The sequence below is a fragment of the Hibiscus syriacus genome, unplaced genomic scaffold (assembly GCF_006381635.1).
Source record: "Hibiscus syriacus cultivar Baekdansim isolate YM2019G1 unplaced genomic scaffold, ASM638163v2 tig00110481_pilon, whole genome shotgun sequence".
Taxonomy (NCBI): domain Eukaryota; kingdom Viridiplantae; phylum Streptophyta; class Magnoliopsida; order Malvales; family Malvaceae; genus Hibiscus; species Hibiscus syriacus.
Window position 1 is genome coordinate 359,765 of NW_024062757.1, and position 19,140 is coordinate 378,904.

Below are 19,140 nucleotides of genomic sequence, written 5' to 3' on the forward strand. Positions count from 1 at the left end.
TATAAGACCTGTAAGTTTACGTTCCTGATATCAGTGTAGGTAACTGGGTATCTCATTAATTTCAAGGACCTGCCTACAATTTGTTATGCTTCTTCGTATCATATAATTTTATGGAGGCTGTGTTTCACCCACATTTTCTGATAATGGAATATTTCATCACTGGGATCATGGGGCAAAACCAACATTTGTAAATAGAATCCTTGATAGGAACATAAAGCAAACATAGAGAGAAACAAGAGACACCATTTACATTATTAAGGCCATACTGCTGGAAAAGTTTAAAGCTACACGTCTCCACGCCCTAATACACACTCAATTTGTTTCATATTTTGCACATTCACAACAGTTGCTACTCGGTACATACAACACCTTTTTTCATCATTATACAGAAGGGTCCAAGGGAGGCATGTTAAAATTCAAACCATTTTTACCAAAGTGAATATGAAACCAAAGACAGCATATCTTCTCATAACCCCCTTAACCATCGGTAACCAAAGCCAAGAATGAATTGCCTGAGAGGGATTCCGCCGCCACCCCTGATTGAAGGGCCGAATTCCTCCAGTGCTGCCTATATACAAGAAGACCCCCATTACATACAAAAACAAATAATGACCCATTCTTTCATGCAATGACAAATAACAATTACCAAACGTGCTGGTGAGAATCACCCACCTCGAGGAATTTCATTTGATAGAAGGGGCCCCATGTCGTGCCCCGTTCCCATTCGCGATATCCCTTGCGCAATTTCCTTCTTTCTGACCAAAGAAGGAATTCATATTTCCAGCACCAGTGGCAGATGCACGCTCGGACCCTGAAAAGATGGCTGATTTGATTGAAACATTTTCACCCGAATTCATGCCCTTTCCTGAGGCGGGACTAGTAACATCATCAGCCAGCTTCTTTGTATTAAGGAAACGACCTCCACAACCCCTAGCCCTTCTCATAGCATGTAGATGTCGGGACTCATGAAGGTATGGCTGTAGTCAATGGCAACAGATATGAGTCTGAAACCTTCCTATGTTGTACATTTCTTCCAGGCACCACTAAACGAGAAAAGGGGAAAAACCTAAAACAATACCAAAACTACCTTTCTAACTTTAATGGCTTTCTTTTCAAGCTCTGCCTTGGCACGTATCTGTCTTCGCCTCAAAATGCCATGATACTGCTTCGCATTTACATAGACAGGCTCCTCTTCCATTTGAAAAGGCAAAGGCATTCTAGCATGATGCATTCCGTATAGATGTGGTGGCACCTGAATATGGTTTGCAATAGAATGCATAAAATTCATTAGTTCTGTGTTGAATAGTAATACGGACATCCCCTAAACCTTTAAAATAGTAAGTTCATAACCTGTATTCCCATTAGTGAAAACACATGAAGCTCGTGTACGTGAAATAACTTCTTAAATTATGAGTTGCAAACAATGACCAACAACTATCATGCCAAAAGTAAAGGAAAAAGGTTAGATGATGGTTGGATCACTCAGATGGTAAAATTGCTCTTCAACTATTTGTAAACAAACTGTGAATAATTAGCAAATAAATTTTAAATAACTAACAATAAGGTCATTTTGATCTCAAGGAAAAAGAAGGAAGGATTAGCTTATTTTCTATGAACTTTGTAAGCACTACTTGTGCTCACGGTATAGCAGAGCATTATACAAAGCAAATTAACCACAATCCTATATACAAGCATCAACATTGTAAAAACTTTTGTCGAAGTATACAAATTATAGCTCAAAAGAATCTATCTTCTGGCAACCTATTTTTAAAGTGATACAATTCATAACAGGCAAAAGGAGACAAGTCACATTGTCTTATTCAAATTATACTCGAAAGAATCTATTCTCTATCAACCTGATACCCCTATCTACAGAAAAATAATAATCACTGTATTTGTTTTTCCTGTTCTCCAATATATTTACCATGTAACATAAAACTTGGATCATACCATCATTTGTGGTCCATAAGGAGTCAGTATTCCACCATGCTGAGGATCTGAATAAGGATATGATGTCAAGACCTGAAAGTATGAAGCAAGGTTTCTTCCACAGTCAAAGAGAAAATCAACGTAAATTCATACACATTCAAAGAGCACAAAATGTGTAGGTTGAGTGCTAAAACACACAGATGGATGCATGCTGGTGCATTCATGAAGTGCTTCTTTGTACATAAATGTATGTGGCAGTTGATGTCTGTGCATGCGCGATCGCATGTGCTAATGTGTGAGAGAGAGAAGCCTTACAATTGAGTGACCAACTAGTTCCATTTGGGAATTAGGTTCATGGTGTTCACCCAAAGTAAAGGGTGTTGTGGAAGGAACATGCTTGAGATGTTGGTGATCTTGTCCATTTCTCCCATCTGATAAAAACACTAAGATAGCATCAATATCCAGTGAATATAGCAAATGGTTTGTATGCCTCAATTTCAAGCAAGGACCAAATATGTTATATGGCACTAGTTATCATTCCCAGATGGCAGCTATTGTAACCTAGATTAAATGGCTTTTACAGTCCTCAACAGCCTAAAACAGCATATGTGATCTTCTAAAAATCAACACCTAAGGACAAATCTTCCCAACCCAAAACACTAACCCTGTTGAGGAATCCAGGGGGTGAAGAGAGTTTAAAAGGCCTCCAGTATATTAAGTAAGTTTATAGAATGCACACAAGCTGGAAGAGAACAGCAAGCCGAGAGCCTATAACAGGGAAGTAACTTATTGGTAATGAAGCGTTATTAGAGATCATAGTAAAAATAAGAAGGCATATTAACATGAAGCATCATTCGTCCTAGTTATATCCAGTGTGTGCTTAGAAAATTACTTTGTCCCTAAAATTTGATGTCTTACTAAATCTTTTTTCCATTTTCCCCCTTTTCTAATTGTGAGACATGATCACATCCTCTTAATCGATTTCTAAAACACATTTTGGTTACTTGTAATACACTAAATAGGTAAATGAATTATGAATAACAGAACCAAAAGAAAATTTGACATTAGTTTGAAGAAAACAATACATGCTTTCTTCCATTTGTAGAATCATAACCTATTACCAGCGTGTGGAGAATGAAGGCTGATTCACGGATCCAATAAGTGATTAAGGTAAAAAAAAAAAAAAAGTCCAACACCAAATCACAGAGTTTACCTAGTCCAAAAGCTGGTGTCTTGTGGTCTTTTAACATGAAAAGCAGTATTCCATCTTTAAAATAATATGAGAAATCACATATTGTGATCCTACATTGATTAGATTCTCTTTACTGGAATTACCTTCATTGCCCAAGCCACTGTGATCCCGTGAATCTACAAGCCCATTTGCCATTGAACCATTTACTTGTTCTACAGAAGGTGACTTAGAGGCAGATTTACCAAAGGGGTTAGACCCAACTCCTTTCCACCAGGGTTCAGAGTATGGAGTTGACTGCAACACCCTTTGATCACCATGGTCTATCAGCCGATCATCATTCCCATGTTTTGCCGGCATTGCTCACGCCTTATTCTTGAATTCTGAGATTACAATCTAGAGAGCTAAATAGACCAAACATAGAATTTCCCTTACGAGATAAAAACAGAAAAATCAACAATGATCTCAACTTCTCACTCACCATCATCTACTATAACATAGGTTATATGCAAATCTAATGTCGAATTTCATCAACCTTCACACAGACACACACACACACACACACGAAAAAGAAAAAGAGAGAGTAAACATGAATCATACGCATAATAGTACAAACAACATTAGTAAATTCTCGGAAGGGAAAGTTTTAAAATCATGTTGAAAAGAAGGCGGAGGAGGGGTCATTTCAGTAATTCAAAATTCAACACTCTAAGTTAGCAGCTCAACGAATGCACGCGAAAGATCTTATTCAAAATTCAGAGAAGCAGAAATTAACATCCAGAGGGACTAAATACAAACTAAGTAATTCAATTTCAAATTTTGCATCAGGGCCTCGCTAATTCCACCCCATAATTCATACTAATCATGTTCTTCCCTCGAATTTTCTCATCAACCAAAGAACAAACTCCCATAGATAAAAAAAACGGAAATATGGTAAAAAAAAAGGGTTAAAATAAAGATCTTTAGAGATAGGTTACGCATGAACTTACTGTAAAAAAGACTAGATTGCAAGAAGCAAAGGTCGTGGAGATTGGCTCAGTTTTGCTCTCCCTCTCCCTGCAACCATAACAGAGAGACAGAGGAAGACAAAAGTATTCTAACTTAATAATTTATGTTTATTTCCCCATATTTATATGTATAAAATTTAAGTAATGTCCGTTAAAAATTATTGGTTTAATTATAAAATAAGTACCTAAACTATAGCGTTTTCGATGAATAAGTGCCTAAACTATTTTTTGGACGAGTCAACGTTACAAACTTTATCACCTAAGGTGTCCGAGCGTAAACACCGTTAATTTTTTCCGTTATGTGATATTTGTCACATTTTAGTAATTTTAAAAATTTTATTTAAAATTAAAAAACTAAAATTATATTTAAAAAAAACATAAAATTTCTAAAATAGCCCTAAAACGTTGAAATTTTTTATTTAAACTCCTAAACTCATGTCGGCCGTTGTTCTTTGTCGTCGATGAATCTCCATCTGACCTCACCTCCTCTAGCAACCAATACTCATATGAAATCACGATCGATCAACGACCAATCGACTTTTTGTACCCTGTGAATCCTAGGATGAAAATTGTGATCCCACACCGACCAACTGCAATAACTACGACGACGTATGACTAAGAGAATGGAAGGGAGTACATCAGCGGAAGTGGTCGTGACAAGAAAGGGTGGCGGTGACAGGTTAGGGTTAGAGATTAAGGATTTTTAGAAATTTGGTTTTTTGTAATTTAAGATAAATTAGGATTTTTTTATAAATATATTATATTTTTTAAATTTTAAAAAAAATAAATTTCAAAATTATCATAATATGACACGTGTCACTTAACGAAGAAAATTAATTGTGTTTACGATCTGGACACCTAAAGTAATAACGTTAATAACGTTAGTACCGAGATCTTTTAAAAAAATAGTTTAAATACCTATTCATAAAAAAGTGATATAGTTTGACCACTTTTTTATAATTAAGCCTAATTTCTTTAACTTTAAAAAATGGTTGTCCCTTGTTCTAATATGTAATGGGGTAAAGGGGAGGTAAGATAATAGGCTGCCCCAACACCAGGTTGAGAGCAGCTTCCGTAGAAGACCTCCGAATTATGAAATGCCCTCCATGAGACTCGATCCCACGACCTCAAGATTAAGAACCTTGTGCTATACCAACTGAGCTGGATAGTCATCTCTTTAACTTTAAACATCGTCTATAAAAATAAATTTTAAAGTCTGAATTCTAAATTTAAACTCTAAATCAATATTCCTAAAATCTAATAAAATAAATTAATTTTATTTGTACAATATTTTTGTTGGTATAGCAATCGGTATCCGATCTATTGATCTATTGATCGATTAATCCGAATTGGGTACTGCAGAGGCAAGGACAACTCTCTCAACTCAGTTTTCTCAATTCCCAACCCCTAGGATTCGAACTCATTTGTACAGTATTTTTACCATAAGTATATAAGATAGAATTATATTAGATTGAAATATAAAATTAAATCATAAATTAATCATATTAAAAGATTTAAAATCAAAATATAGAAGTAGATTAGAGAAAAGTATAACCTAACCATGAAAACTTTGTTTTATGGTTGTATAAATAAAATAATAATTAAATATTTTAAGATAAAAAGAAAGGTTAAAGAGTGGAAATAGTTAAACGTGACAATGTCATCGGACGTAAGTAAGATAAAATAAAATAGAAAAGTGGTGGGATGAAGATGAAGTTCATTAGTGGTAATGATAATATAAATAAATATAGGAAAAACTACGTGATTAATCATTCAATTATCATTCTAATTCTAATTTTATTTTATTTTTTTTTATTCAATTATATTTTCTAAAATTATTATTAAGTTATAATTTTGGTTTCATTTTAGTCGATTATTATAAAAAATTTACATGATTACTTGCGTGTCATCATAATTTAATATCAAATCGTCATTGAAAAATAAAAAGTATAATATTAACATCAGTGCTAGTTTTTTAACGGAGTTTGACCAAAATAAAATTAAAATATAACATTAGCTATGATTTAAAAAAAAATTAGATGGAACGTACCAAGTGGTCTCCTGCTAAATGAATTGTTGTTATTCTTTAAGGAGTCAAGTTCGAAGACCATAGATAGGGATGACAATGGGTCGGGTAAGGTCAGATTTTTGGTCAACCTGAACCGACCCGAAAACATGCACCCTCCTTCTGAATCCGATTTTTTTGAGTATAAATGTGATCCGATCCGATATAAATTAAGGATTTAATTAAAAACAATAATAACTTTTTTAAGAAAATTACATTAAAAATTTATAAAATTTTTAAGAAAATTACATTATTATCTTGCACTTAACCTGTATTAATAAAAAAATAATTAAATGACTAAAATATAATTGAGATGATAGTTGAGTGATTAAATACACAGTTTACCCATAAATATATAGAAAAGTGATGTGGTGTGAAACGGGTAGGCATTAGAAGCAAAGCAAGCCAAGTAGTCCACACTTGTCACCTATACACTCCACTCCTTTTTTTTTTTTTTTTTAATATTTTCTAAGTTTAAACTATTTTCAGAAACTGATTTCTTTATTATAGTTGAGAAGCCATTATCAACTGATATTTTCCCTAAAGCAACTTTTTGCGTAGCCAAGAGAAGTTTTAATTGACATTTATATTTCTTAATTGGACACCAAGTTTAGGACTCATCACCTCCATACCAAATTAATAAATTATTGTGGACGGCTAAACCTATATTTTTTAACCTTATTATGGTGTGTACATGGCCAGATAGACATGGATCCAAGAAAGTGTTTGAAAATGGTAGAACCAGGATTAGGATTCCAAAGTATTTGTTTAGGGACCGAGACAGATCCAAGATAGATTTTTTTATTGCATTATTACTATTATTATTATTGCTATTTTCAATTTAGGTTTTTAATTAAAGGGAAATAAAAAAGTGGAAATGGGTACGAACCAAACAATCTCAGTAGTAAAAGAATTATTGTTATTCCTTAAAGTTTCGGATTCTAACATCATGAATGTCAAGAGCATGACCGTTCAATATCAGATGATTAAGAGTTATCTTTAAATAAATTTTATCTTATACTTACACTATATTAATAAAAAAAATGAAAACGAAAGTGTAAACGGAAATAACCGCCAGCGGTGACACATTTGATGCACACTCAACGTGTCGTGATCAGGAAACATAAAACGGGTGCGTTTATTTAGATATCGCCACGTCACTTTTTATTTCCTTTTGTAATTTTGCCAATTGCCAAACCATCAACTCAACAACCCCTTTTCTTCAATGTGTTTATTCCCCCTTTTTTTTTTGTATTCATCCTAGGTAACAAAACATATGTATGTATTACGGAACAATTAATTGTACAGATTAATAATTTTCTTTATCCTAATCTGCTCACTTCTTACCTCGCCATGCGTTACACATTACCCTAAAAAAACCAAACTAGAATCTCCCTCTCTTGGTTTTTGTTTTTTAATTAAACTAAGAAGCTTATAAAATAATACATATTTTTAATATTTTTAATCATTTAACAAAAAAAATTTAATCACCTTGTTACAGTCACTGATATTCGAACCCGTTACCTCTAAGAATAACATCAGACACATGATCTCTAAAAACAACAACGATTCATTTAATCACTGAAGTAAAATGATTCGTGTATTGGATTTTAGTTTCTGGTTAGTTGTTAATGGTTGTCCCTTGTTCCCATATGTAATGGAATAAGGGGAGGTAAGATAGTAGGTTGACCCCCAACACTAAGTTGAGAGCAACTTCGGAGACCTCCAAATTATGAAATACCCTTCATGGGACTTGATCCCACGACCTCAAAGTTAAGAACCTTGTGTTCTACCAACTGAGCTGGACGGTAATTTCACTGGTTAGCTGTTAATGAAGTGGATAATTATAAAAATCTTATCATATACTTCACAATAGTGGTACCACTTCCCACTGTACAACGGAAAGAAAAAAAAAAGAATATTTGAAGAGATTGGTAGTTAAATTTATAAGATTAAATTTATAATTTATCTATTAAAAAATAAAATAAAAATGTTGTCGCAATGCCGTTTTTTAACGATTGAGTAACCAAAACAACTAAACGTATTAAATTCGGTGAAGAAATTGAAAACGATGCTTTCATTAAACTTGTAGTTGAACTTTGCTCACTTCTGACGCTATGACTTGCAAATAGAAAAAGAATGACCCGCGTTTCCCTTTTTCTTTAATTCTTCTACTGAAAATGAGAACAAGATTAAGCCAACTACCACCTCATTTGCGTTTACATAAAGTCCAATATTTATACCTAAATTTCATCGTTAAGAAAATCTCCAGTCTACGTCAAAAAGCTCATCTAACGAAAATACAAACTACGTATCATGCTTATCAGTCATAATTTCTTATACTTCCCACATGCTTTATATAACCACGCTTCCTCTAATTGGTGTTGGCACGCAACAAACAGTGTTTATCAGTATAATTTACAGGCTCAGCAGCAGAATGAACAAGGCCAAATTTTATGACTTTCAGCTCAATTTGATATTTCAGCATCTCGCTTGGTAACTACGGTGTCAGGCTGTCAGCACAGAAAAGGATTACTCTAAAAGGCTTCACTCATTCAGCTGAGTCTAACCAACAATTATGGAAACATGCCCTCAAGGTACTCATCAAAATCTTCTTCGTCATTGCTTTCCTGATTGACAGCTGAAGATGAAGCCCTTTTACCTGGAAATAAAAGGGGAAATTAATTGTAAAAAATAAAGATAAACATATCTTAATTATGAAGGTGTACCTAAAATTGTAAACATCTAATGGTCAAATACTAGGCTGAGATTGGCAGAGCCAAATTATCAGTAATCACACCACTCGTCAAACCTGATTGGATCCTTTTTAGCTCAATGAACCTCTAATCTGGGGTATGAATTTTTGCCTAGGAAAGAACACGGTTCTCAAAACTTGCCAGAGCCAGTTCGCCAACCACCACATCGACTAATCTAACTTATTTCAAGCAGCTTACCACTCATTTTCTCGATATAAAACATTAGTAAGGATTGAACATACGGATAACTAATTATATGCGACCCTCCTAGCCCTGTGTAGATTATGTACCATACTTAGTAGTTGAGTTGTATTTTAACTCTAAGTAGATAATACTTAGCAGAATAATTATATTGAGGTAATCTCTTAGAAGTTTAAACGTGTAGGACTTCTAAGCTTTGTTGTATTCTACCTATTATATATAAGCTTTCTTTTTACTCTTTCAAAACGTAGAAAATAGGAGAATATCAGTAAATTCTCTTTTCCATACCCACTTTCTACACTCTGGATGCGGCTTGATTCCCGACAGCTGAAGTTCTAGACTCAAGCTTATTCCCAACCAATTGGGTATATCTTGGGAGGGGGTGACTTGCTCTGGGGTGTGGGGGAATTAGAGTAACAATAATGGTATGTATGTTGTTGTAGAAGGTAAGCAATAACTTATGAAAATGAATGTGGAGGAGGACCATGGATTGCGACTCCAAGCCTTTTCTCTTCTCTCTGCTCCTCTCATACTACTCATCTGTCATCTTTGTCTTTTGACTGGTCCCTGAACATAATACAAAAGTCAACTAACAAATATGAAAGGGTGAACTGAGGCACCATCCTCCTCCAATTAATGGAGAACAAATTCCTAGTGAAAATATTTTTGGGCTCAAGTTGACACCTTTTTCTGCTTTCTGTCTAATTCTTCCTTCTCCTTCCGTTTTTTGTAATGAAGCTCCTCAGCACATCTATTTCAAACGGTCATAAAAAAGAAAGCAGTCAAGGACCTAAGCTTAGCACATCTATTTCTTAAACGCTGAAATTTGATAAAATTGAAAAGTTGAAGCATTTAAGAACAAGAGATTCGTCCTCAAGCTTAGTGAGACTTATATTTAGATTTATTAATTAAGTGTCAAAGTGAATGTAATTTATTTATTTAGTTAGTTATTTTGATTGAGTATTACTTGTGATAAATCAACCTCATATTATTTAAAATATGTTTTCTAACTTAAGTACAAATTATTATTTCTCATAATGTTTATATATGTCTTATTAATGCTAGAGTACGAACTACCCAAGTTATGGTTTTATTTATAAGAATGATTGGAAAATGACTCTGACTTGAAATATTGATTATGAAATGAACAAGATATAAGCTAAAAGTCCATTGTATGTTGCATTGAGAGTCGTAAGTACATTTGACATGTCATTCAGTAAGTACTTATCAATTATTAGTTTCCAGTTATCGGTACCGTTGGTGCACAGGTTATGATTGCTCTGAAGTGCATCATATATCAGTTTCAATTATGATTGGCACCGTGTTTTACCTAGCTCGCTTTTCAGTTCTACTCACGTACCTTGTATTCTCTTAGATATACATTGGGCTACATAGATAAACATGAAAGTTATGACGGAATATGAACATGAATATGAAAATTATGAATGACTTCTAGTTAACAGAAATCATGATATGGAGATTTTATCTGATATTATTTATTAGAATTTTATGAGAGTATGAATTAAAATGACAAAAATATGAATTGTTTATGACAATTATTATTGACTTACATGATTTTTGATGAAATCATGAGAGGATGATTTTCAGGTTTCAAGGGAAAATCAATTTGAACAACTCGGTTCGAAAGTTTTAAATGTTTTTATTTAAATTACAGTTTCATGTTATAATATTTTACAAAATTCATATTTTATAACATTTTAGTTATGTTGTTGTCTCACTAAGTTTTACTTAGCGCGTGATGATTTTCATGCGTAGGTTCAAATAAAGTAGATGACGTGAAGAGAAGAGCTTGCGAGCATCATCTAGTAATCAAACCTACCGACAATATCAGTAAGACATCCTAACTTTGACTTATTAGTGGCATGCACATTATATCTGTTGGGTTGTTTTGTCATATTTATTTTAAAAAGAGTATGTAATAGTAATTTTAAGACTTTTTAATTTTAGTTAATTTTAGTTATAATCGTATTTATGAATGAATATTATGAATGATTTTTAAATGGTTTTAAAATCAAGCAACATTAGGCAGTTGTATATAAATAAGAAATCGCATGGAACTGCCTAATTGCTGCATAAGATTAGCCTATTTTGGAATGATAAATTATTATTTTATGAATATACATGCTAAATGATGCAAATATAAATTTGATAAAGGGATGATTTAAAATGAAACAAAATTTAGTATTTATTTTCAGTGAACGTTCCTAAAGTTGATGTGATATATTTAACTCGTATTTTGAGACGTATATGAGCTATGTGTGTTACAATATGAGATTTAAAAAAAATCACGATCGATATTGATATTTTTAATGTTCTTTTGGAAATAAAAGTTAATATATATGTTAGGATTTTCGGAAGCTCGAATCGACAACCGGAACGGTTTGCAAAGAGGGGTCGGAACGGTTTTGTGTTTAGGGAGTAAGGAGATTGAAAGATAGAAAATTGCACAGTGATTTAGAGTGGTTCGACTTTCTCAATCAAAGTCTACGTCCACTACCTTAGCTCCTCACCAAGGATTTTCCAACAAATTCACTAATTTGTTCTTTCTTTTGAGGATAAAGAGTAACCTTACAAACTCCCTAGTTTTTCCGGGCTAAACTAGAACATTTCCCCTAGCTTTTACACGGGCTAAGCTAGAACCTTTCCCCTTTACAAAAGGATAAGAAATGTAAATAAGAAAACCTCTCTAAGGTAGGTGTTTACAAGATTGAGCTCTCAAGAACAAAATATTTACAAGAGAAATATGAAATAAGATTGAAAAACTCTTCTCTTGTGTTTGATTGCTTGGATAATTGTTCTCTTGCTTCTTCAAGTGTCCTTAGCTTGTATTTATAGCTTGGAATGAGTTTGAAGTCGTATATAGCCGTTGGGGATGTTTTGGAGCCGTTTGGGAATGATTTTTCTACTCAAAAAGGCTGCCCAGAATGGGGGGAATCGGTACCCCTTCATAGGGAATCGATACCCCTTCATAATATTCAAAACATTTTTGTGCTCAATTTTAAATTAAAAGAACTTTGAATTATTTTTGTAAATTTTGAATAAATTCAATTAAGTCCAAAAACATTTTGTAAATTCAATTCAAGTCCAAAAACCATTTTGCCTTAAATTGTTATATCGAAACATAGTTCAACAATATATATCCAAATATTATTTATCCTTAAAAACAACTTAAAATCACTAATTTGTGTGTGTGGATTGTATATTACAAACTTTAAATTTTTTATGTGATTTAAAAAAAATAAAAAAATAAAGAAATATATGAATCGGGTACTTGTGACCTGAAAATACGAGTACTCGAATTTAATAGACTGTTATGAATCGACAAATTTACTACTAAAAAATCGGGTATTAGGTACTTCGGCTACTTGAAAAATGCGAGTACCCAATTTTGAACCAAACCACTTGGTTCATCAAAATCTAAAATTTAAATGTTTATTCTATAATTTTTAAAATTTTGATTATAAATAAAATGATGATTTATGGATTTTATCATCATTTATATTAATAAACGTATTAATAATATATAAAATATATTTTTAACGTCTAGCATTTATTATAGACCCATCCATATGTTATAACACATTTACAACAATCATAAATCATTTCCTATTATAATTTTTTGTCGCTTGAAGTTTTTCTATTGAAGGCTCACTTATACATGCTGAACTGGACCTTAAATTTTTTAGTGTAAAGTACATATTTAGTACTTAAATTATCACTTTTTATTCTATTTTAATACTTAAACTTTTATAATTTTCAAAATCATACCTAATGTTTATTTTTTTCTTTCATTTTAGGACCCTGCTATTAAAAATTTAGGTACTAAAATGAAACAAAAAATTAAGTGTGAGGTACTAAAATGAAACAAAAATAATCATTTTTATTTTAAAGAAACTGAAAGTTTAGGTACTAAAACATAACAAAAGTAATAGTTCAGGTACTAAACATGTAGTTTTCCTAAAACTTTATTGCAAGCTACCGATCGCGAGCCAAATACAAGGCCTGCAACCCTCAATGAAAAAGCCTCGATCAAATGGTCGTGGTCAAACTTCCCTGCAACCCTCTACAAATAAAGCCTGATCACTGAAATCGGAGAATACATTGGTTGTGTAATCTACATCGATTTTCAAACTGAGAGTGGACTTCGTGGCCGCTTTGCTCGAATGTTCGATCGTGCTAATCTTAAGAAACCGCTCATATTGAAGATCCTGGTAAACGAGCATATTCAAATCGTGGAATACGAGTCCCTCCCAACCATATATTTTTTAATTATGGTAAATATGGCCACATTTCTGCTACTTGTCCTCTCCTCCAACCGACTCCCTACTGAACCTGTGCAGCAAAGAGTAGTTCTCCAATGAAAACCACCACAACAAGCAATGAGGCTTTTGGCCTTTGGCTGACGGTGGCGCGAAAGCCTAGAAAGCTTATTATATAAGTCACGTTTCAATCCTATTTATGATGAAACTGATAATGATTTTGATATACCTGAACAAAATGTCTCTTTTGTGCAGGTAACTAATTCGACAATTGCTGGAGCAAGTTCTTCAAATGCCAAGAACGCTTCCAAGGGCAAAGCCATAAACCATCCAAATGCTAAGAATCAGACCGGAAAGAATCATTTGGTTATTTGCAAATCCCTATCCATCTCTGTTTCCCCCTCTAATCCCTACTGCGGTAGTAAATCCTACTCTAACGACCTAAACATGACTCATCCCAACCCCCGCGCAATCGTTCACTCACATGTTGCTGCTCTTTTTGACTGTTCGAAACACACTGTCATCACCATTTCAGGGAATGACGATCCTAACATTGTCTAGGATAATGATTATCTAGTGGGTGAGCCTCTTGACAATGACGCTGAACCCATTCCACCTCCAAGTAACTCGTCCGAAACGCTTCTCGCCGCTACCTCTCGGACCGAGCCTTTAAACTGTTGTGATGGTCCATGCGATTCTGACTGTGATAATCGTATCGGACTGACTGTTTGTTTAACCATTCTCCCTTCCTAACTACGATTGTTTATGGAAGTCTGAACAAAGCGTCTCGTTCTTTGGCACAACCTTGGTCATCTCGCCTCTTCCATCCATTCCTCTTGGGTCATCTTTGGCGATTTCAATGTTACTCTCATGACTTTCGATAGAGAAGGCTGTGCCATCTCTACTAAGCCGAGTAAGGATTTCCAGAACCTCCTTTCAAACTATGACTTTCGTGATATGAGTTTCCAAGGCCCTGAATTCACTTGGGCCTGTGGCATAACCTATGCCCACCTTGACCAAGTTCTTTGTAATACCCAGTGGGATGAATCATTTCTCGACTCTCCCGTTTCCCAATTTTTGAGAATGTGTCCTGACAACAACACCCATTGTTCTCCACTTGGGTAATTCTAACCGTCATAACCCTCACCCGCAGTTTAGATATTTCTCTAGTTGGCTCAATCATGAGGACTTCACTCGTACAGTTACTAACAATTGGAATAATACAAACTCCCTTTCTGACACTATCCACTTCTTCACAATGGTTATCGAGGCTTGGAACAGAGTAGTCTTTGGCTATGTGGGCACCAAAAAAAAGAATCGTTATGTTGTCGTCATCGTTTTTCGTTCGGGACGTCGAAAAAATAGATGTACGGCATGCCTTTCGAGGAATGTCGGTTTTTTTAATCAAATTAATTCAGAAAAGATTAGAGTCGTCATTGACCTTTCGACCTTTTGGTTAGGTAGGCCGAATACCCAAAAAACGTATTTTAAATAAATTTTAGAAAAATCATTTAAAAACGAAAATTGGTCTGCGTTTAATCAGAAATTCATTTTTAAGGATTCGAGAGTCGTTTACACGTGGAGAATGATAAACACCCCCAGTGCCCAAGATTGATACCTCTTAATTATACGTTGTCGAAAACGAAAATAAATTGAACGAAATTTTTTTTTTTTATTATTTTTTGGAATAAGTGAATTCATTTTTTAAAATATTTGACTCGATGAAAGATTCAATTCACTCAATTTTATTTAAAAATGATGTCCTTTTGCTACGTGAATTAACAAAAATAAAAATCCAGTTATGTTGGTCGTAATTTCGTTAACTCATGATGCAAGACAACAATGCCTTGGAATCTTGTGAAAAATGCAAATGCATGATTGATGAGTACAAAATAAATGTAATAAATGTAATGTACAAAATAGCATGAAAAATAAATAATAAACGATAAAATATAATTTCTATTCGAATAACCCTTGAAAAGGGCACTCCAGGTCTTTGGAGGTCTTTCATAAGTTAATCGAACTATTATAAAGCTTTTCAAAATATCGAATAGATCGCATTGCTAAAAATATATTATGTAGACATTCAAATATATAAAAAATTATCTTTAATAAAATATATTCATATTTTATAAAAACAAATACAATATATAAATATATTATTAAAACAAATAAATATAAGCTTGACAAATAAATAAAAAAATATGTTCTTTATATACACACGCGTAAACACATGTAATTTAAGATTGACAATATATAAAATTAAGTTAACAAAACAATTTATGTTAGATACATAAGCCTTTAAAGAATAAGAAATGAACATAGGGCTTAATCAAAGTAAATAAAGAAAATAGATAATCGTTATGGGATTAATCCCATTTTATTTCCTAATGATTTAACAAAATTAGTGACTAAAATGAATCCACAATAAAACACCAACACTCAAAGGTATAAACATACATATAAAATAACACAAAGACTAAATTTAAGATACTAAAAATACAAGAAAAATAACGAATTATGCATCCATATTATTCTATACTACGCAGTGGTTAAAACAAACACAAACAAAACTAGAAGGTCTTAATATATAAATACAACAATTTTTAGCAATATTACAAATAAAGACTAAAATATAACAATGTTAAATTAATGAATTAAACTAGCCATTTAACCAAACGATATTAATAAAGCATACGGTGAAGAAAATGTAAAAATGATAAAACTCGAAGTTAAAACTCAGAAATAACCCACGTTTCATTTAAGGACTGAAATGGAAGCTTACAAAACTCAGATTGTCTGGAACGTGATTTACCCCACACGCTGAAACGAGTTGCCCTACCTTGCCTTAAACAGCTTCGTTTTACGGCAGCAGGGAGGACACCAAAACAGTGCCATTTTGATGGGCCTATAAATAGGCTACTTTAATTTTTTTTCCATTTGGTATATATTCTCTTCTCCCTCTACCCTAGTTTCTCCATCAATTCTCTCTAAACCGGGAGTGCCCAATGGTGGCACCGTCCGTCGTCAGTGGCCATTGGCCACCAAATTTCACCGGGTGTCTCATCTCGTCGCGGTGAGTCTAGATCGAGGCTTCATTTCATGAGATTCAGCCTCATTCGCCATGAAATGGGCTGAGAACTCCTCGACTTCTCGGGTTCCGATCTCCACTGTCCGTCACTGGATCGAGCTACGACTGAGGTATGATGTTTCAGGGGTTGCTCCGGACTTTCTTACCATTTGGGTTAACCGATGGAGACTCCCATCGCCGACGTGAGGCTTCGGCCGAATGGTAAGCTTCTTCTTTTTTCGATTCTTTTTTTTGGTTTTCTGTTTTTTTTTCCGAATCTGCTCTCTTTCCCCCTTTTTCGAATGGTTACTTTCCCCAAATTTTTTTTTGTTTCCTCTCATTTTTCTCTCATTCTTCCTTTCCGAATGGTTCTGCTCCATTTTTATTTCTCTGTCGTTGATTGGGGTTAGTGGCAGAAAGGTATGGCTCTTGGATTTTCAGGGGGTTAGGTCGAGTTTGGTTGGATTTCTTACATCACCATTTTTATTTTTACTTTTTTTTTGTTTGGTTTGGTTTTGGTTGATTGTAAGGATGACGATGGCACAGTGACCAGAATGGCTCAGCATGGCTGACGGCGACTATGGTTTTTGGTTAGGGTTTAGGTTAGGGCTTGGGCTTGGGCTTGGCAATTGGGTCGGTTCTGATTTGTATTTTGGGCCTACTGGGTTTGTTTGTAATAATATATATATATATATAAAACACAAAAAATGGTGATTACAACTGCCCCTCTTTGCTCATTGTTGTAGAACGGGAATTGAGCAAAGATATAAAGCTTTATTTTTTGGCGCGATCACTGTTCTTCGAGCTGGGAGTTCTTCTCATTATGAACTCTTCGTCGGGATGTTAATCCACCTCCTTCTATGATAGATGAGATCAGATTGAACAAGTTCTTCTCATTATGACTTCTCTTAGAAACGTTGACCCAACTCCTTATGTTATGGAATCAAAGTAGTGTTGGTGCTGATCACACTCCTTATGTGATGAAATCGAGCATGTTGAACAAGTTCTTCTCATTATGAACTTCTTCATTGGAAATGTTGATCCACCTCCTTTTGTGATGGAATCGAGTGAAATGTTGATGAACTTCTTCATTGGAAATGTTGATCCACCTCCTTTTGTGATGGAATCGAGTGAAATGTTGATGTTGATCTAATTCCAAATATGATGAATTGAGCTAAGGTTGAACAAGTTCTTCTCCTAGTGAACTTCTCCTCCCTCATCGGATGAGTTCTTCTCATTATAAACCATTCTTTGGAAATATTAATCCACCTCCTTCTGTGATGGACGAGTCAAGGTTGAACATAAGAGGCAAATAAGAGGCAAACTCAATTGTTGGTCTGCTGGTTCTCTCTCCCTTGCTGGTAGAGTCACTCTTGCCAAGTCCGTTTTAGCTGCCATTCTCATCTACTTCATACATACCTCGATGCTTTCAAAACAAGTCTGTACCAAGATCGAAGGTCTTATTGGCCGCTTCATTTGGGACTCTACTACTAATACTAAATGGTTACTCTGGTTAATTAGGATTCTATCGCCTAACTTATCGATTGTGGGGGTCTCGACCTTCATAAAATCCATGAGCACAACGTCATCTTCATGATGAAAATCACTTATGCTCTCATCACTAATCGTGAAGCCCTGTGGACTAACCTTCTTAGGGAGAAGTACAAGGTTACAAACATTTGCCCCCTCCATTACCCGTACCAATTACTCTTCCTTGTGGAGCTCCCTTTCCAATATTTGGGATGTTTTTAAGTAAATTATTGCTTGGTCTGTTGGCAATGGGTATAACATCCACATTTGGAATGACACTTGGATTCCCAATCTTGGTCTTCTCCGAAACGATGCCACCAACCCCTCCATCTTGAGAACTATATTGATATCCTTAACTTAACCACCAGTACTGAAGGTTCTTAGAACGATGTCACTATTTTATCCTTCTTCAAATCGGAAGCCATCCCTCACATTCATGGTATTAAACCTCCCACCTCCGACGACAGAAACGACTCTTGCTTTTGGCATTAGGATTCACTCTATACCTTTAACATGGACTCAGCTTATAATGCCATTATGAGCCCCTCATAGGGTTGCAAAAATGTCATCTTGAATTTCATCTGGCTCTTCATGTTTCGCGGCGTCAAGTTTTATCTCTGGGTTGGCTTCCGTAACAAGCTCATGACTAACTATGAACTTTGGCATTAGGATTCACTCTATACCTTTAACATGGACTCAGCTTATAATGCCATTATGAGCCCCTCATAGGGTTGCAAAAATGTCATCTTGAATTTCATCTGGCATCTTCATGTTTCGCGGCGCGTCAAGTTTTATCTCTGGGTTGGCTTCCGTAACAAGCTCATGACTAACTATGAACGAGCCAAACGTTCCTTCACTGATGATCCAAGTTGTCCGATTTGTGGCGCTCATAATGAAACAACGCTTCATACTCTACATGAGTGCCCCATGGTCAGGTCCATTTGGTTTGAAAGTGCTCCCTTCATCTGAAGTGAATAGTTTTTTCCAGGATGAATATAGAAGCATATTAGTAGTCATCACATCGTTAATTCTTGCGGAACCTCGTAGAACTCCCTTTTCTATTCTCTTGCATGGAACATATGGAAGAGACAGAATGACCATGTCTTCAACAAC

General features: G+C 34.5%; 1 protein-coding gene across 3 annotated transcripts; it reads right to left on the minus strand.

The window, feature by feature from the left end:
• Nucleotides 1-226: 226 nt before the first annotated feature.
• Nucleotides 227-16,165, minus strand: LOC120128516 (nuclear transcription factor Y subunit A-1-like). 3 transcript variants are annotated; one of them, XM_039146192.1, is made up of 8 exons: nucleotides 4,108-4,222; nucleotides 3,265-3,501; nucleotides 2,245-2,360; nucleotides 1,951-2,022; nucleotides 1,088-1,252; nucleotides 860-977; nucleotides 673-823; nucleotides 227-568 (listed from the first exon to the last, which is right to left on the minus strand). In XM_039146192.1, the coding sequence occupies exons 2-7, from the start codon at nucleotides 3,476-3,478 to the stop codon at nucleotides 684-686; spliced, it is 825 nt and encodes a 274-aa protein (XP_039002123.1). In that variant the 5' UTR covers nucleotides 3,479-3,501; nucleotides 4,108-4,222; the 3' UTR covers nucleotides 227-568; nucleotides 673-683. The 3 variants fall into 3 exon arrangements, with proteins under 3 accessions (XP_039002123.1, XP_039002122.1, XP_039002121.1); XM_039146191.1 differs by lacking the exon at nucleotides 4,108-4,222 and adding an exon at nucleotides 16,154-16,165 and having other exon boundaries at nucleotides 673-977; XM_039146190.1 differs by having other exon boundaries at nucleotides 673-977.
• Nucleotides 16,166-19,140: the final 2,975 nt, after the last annotated feature.

Coding starts and splice junctions, on each gene's coding strand:
- LOC120128516 (XM_039146191.1), bottom strand. CDS start 3,478: ATGCCGGCAAAACATGGGAATGATGATCGGCTGATAGACCATGGTGAT. Junction 2,361..3,264: donor CAGTGGCTTGGGCAATGAAG/GTAATTCCAGTA, acceptor TGTTTTTATCAG/ATGGGAGAAATGGACAAGAT. Junction 2,023..2,244: donor AACTAGTTGGTCACTCAATT/GTAAGGCTTCTC, acceptor TCATACTTTCAG/GTCTTGACATCATATCCTTA.